Raw genomic sequence first — 1,471 nt, 5'->3', positions numbered from 1 at the left:
TGATGGGTTTCTTTCAAGGTCAGATGAAACTTATTGAGGCCAGTTGAAGCCAGATGCCTTTCCTGTTGCTCACCCTTCTGAGGTAAGGTAATATTTCCCCAAGGCCAGAAAATTTTTTCACAGAACACTGGAAATGAACAACATCGCTTGTATGATGGTGATGCTCTTTTACAGCCATCACATGATATCAAGATAAGGGTACACACAAAAACACACAAACATAAACAAAATGTGAATTAACGTGAGAGCAATACAAAAGGACTACTATGAGTGGTTGAAGGAAGTCAGAATATGATTAGAGGAACAATGATTGGACTCTAAAGGTGGTAGCGGGGAGAGATTGAAGGACAGTTACAGAGGTGAACAATGATAAGAGGGAGTGAGGGATGTCAATAATGTGTGACCAAAGAGGGAGTGTGAGTGATGACTGGGAGCAGAGAAAGGGTGATGGATATAGAGTGATAAGGATGGTAGTAGGGCGAGGATTGAACATGGATAGATTCAAATATCATCCCATGCTACTCAGGCATCATGTTTCAGTGAATAAGAGAGATGAGAGGGTCAGACAGATCCAGTACCATCTGTAGTTACACAGAAATCATGATATAATGAATAGGCAAGAGCCATTGCCATCCTTAGTTTACACAAGCAGCAGTTTAGAACAGAAAACAGAAGAGAGGATGAGTGGTAAGAAAGTGAATGATAGAGAGATGGTAGAGTGTGTGTCGGGTGGTCATGTTAAAGGTGGTCATGATGATGGTGATGGTGATGATGGAACAGGAGGAGGAGGAATACAGAAGGAAACTCATAAACTTACAAGTTCTTTTAGTGTTGGTCCAACAGTCTCTGGATGACTCCAATTCTGCACCTTTGGAGTCAGCTGCAGCACACATTCTCTATGGACATTCAAAATCTTGGGGACATTGGAAAAAATGCTTGCTATTTCTTGTTGAGTTAGTATACTGTCCTTACTGTTCACTAATGAACTGAACTTCTCCATCAGCTGTAAAATAATTACAATACAATAAATTAATATGATTTGCTTCAAATGTACACATAATGAAATTTTGTTAAGGAGTGATGTAGTGATATGATATGATATGACATAATCAATTGAACTCCAGTATATTATCACAGCTTCAATTATTCACACCAAAATGGATGCAAAGCATATTTTTACCCTGCCAGAACATTACTTGCATTTGACAACTAAGACTAAATCAAATAAGTGTTGTTAGGCAAAAAAAAATATTTTCCTCTAATTTCCACTGTTTAGATCGCAAGATACTTTATGTGAATTCATGTGTTGAAATAAATTTTGTCGTGTCTTGGGAGACAATATTAATAACACATGCAACATTTTATTTCAGCAGACTTATGGAGCCTCATCCAATAAAAATACCAGTGTGTGTGTGTGTGTGTGTGTGTGTGTGTGTGTGTGTGTGTGTGTGTGTGTGTGTGTGTGTGTGTG

At 38.4% G+C, this 1,471-nt stretch overlaps 1 protein-coding gene across 4 annotated transcripts in view; it reads right to left on the bottom strand.

Annotated features, from left to right (window-relative positions):
- Positions 1-790: 790 nt before the first annotated feature.
- The window catches only part of LOC106871484 (uncharacterized), a 167,078-nt gene continuing 166,397 nt past the window's right edge, over positions 791-1,471 (bottom strand). For all 4 annotated transcript variants that reach the window (XM_052968880.1, XM_052968879.1, XM_052968882.1 and 1 more), the window contains exon 6: positions 791-1,003. In XM_052968880.1, the coding sequence (XP_052824840.1) occupies positions 806-1,003 (198 nt within the window). In that variant the 3' untranslated portion in view covers positions 791-805. The remainder of the gene's footprint in view (positions 1,004-1,471) is intronic.

This window comes from Octopus bimaculoides, chromosome 6, assembly GCF_001194135.2.
Source record: "Octopus bimaculoides isolate UCB-OBI-ISO-001 chromosome 6, ASM119413v2, whole genome shotgun sequence".
Taxonomy (NCBI): Eukaryota; Metazoa; Mollusca; class Cephalopoda; order Octopoda; family Octopodidae; genus Octopus; species Octopus bimaculoides.
This window is presented reverse-complemented; position numbering and strand designations above follow the sequence as displayed.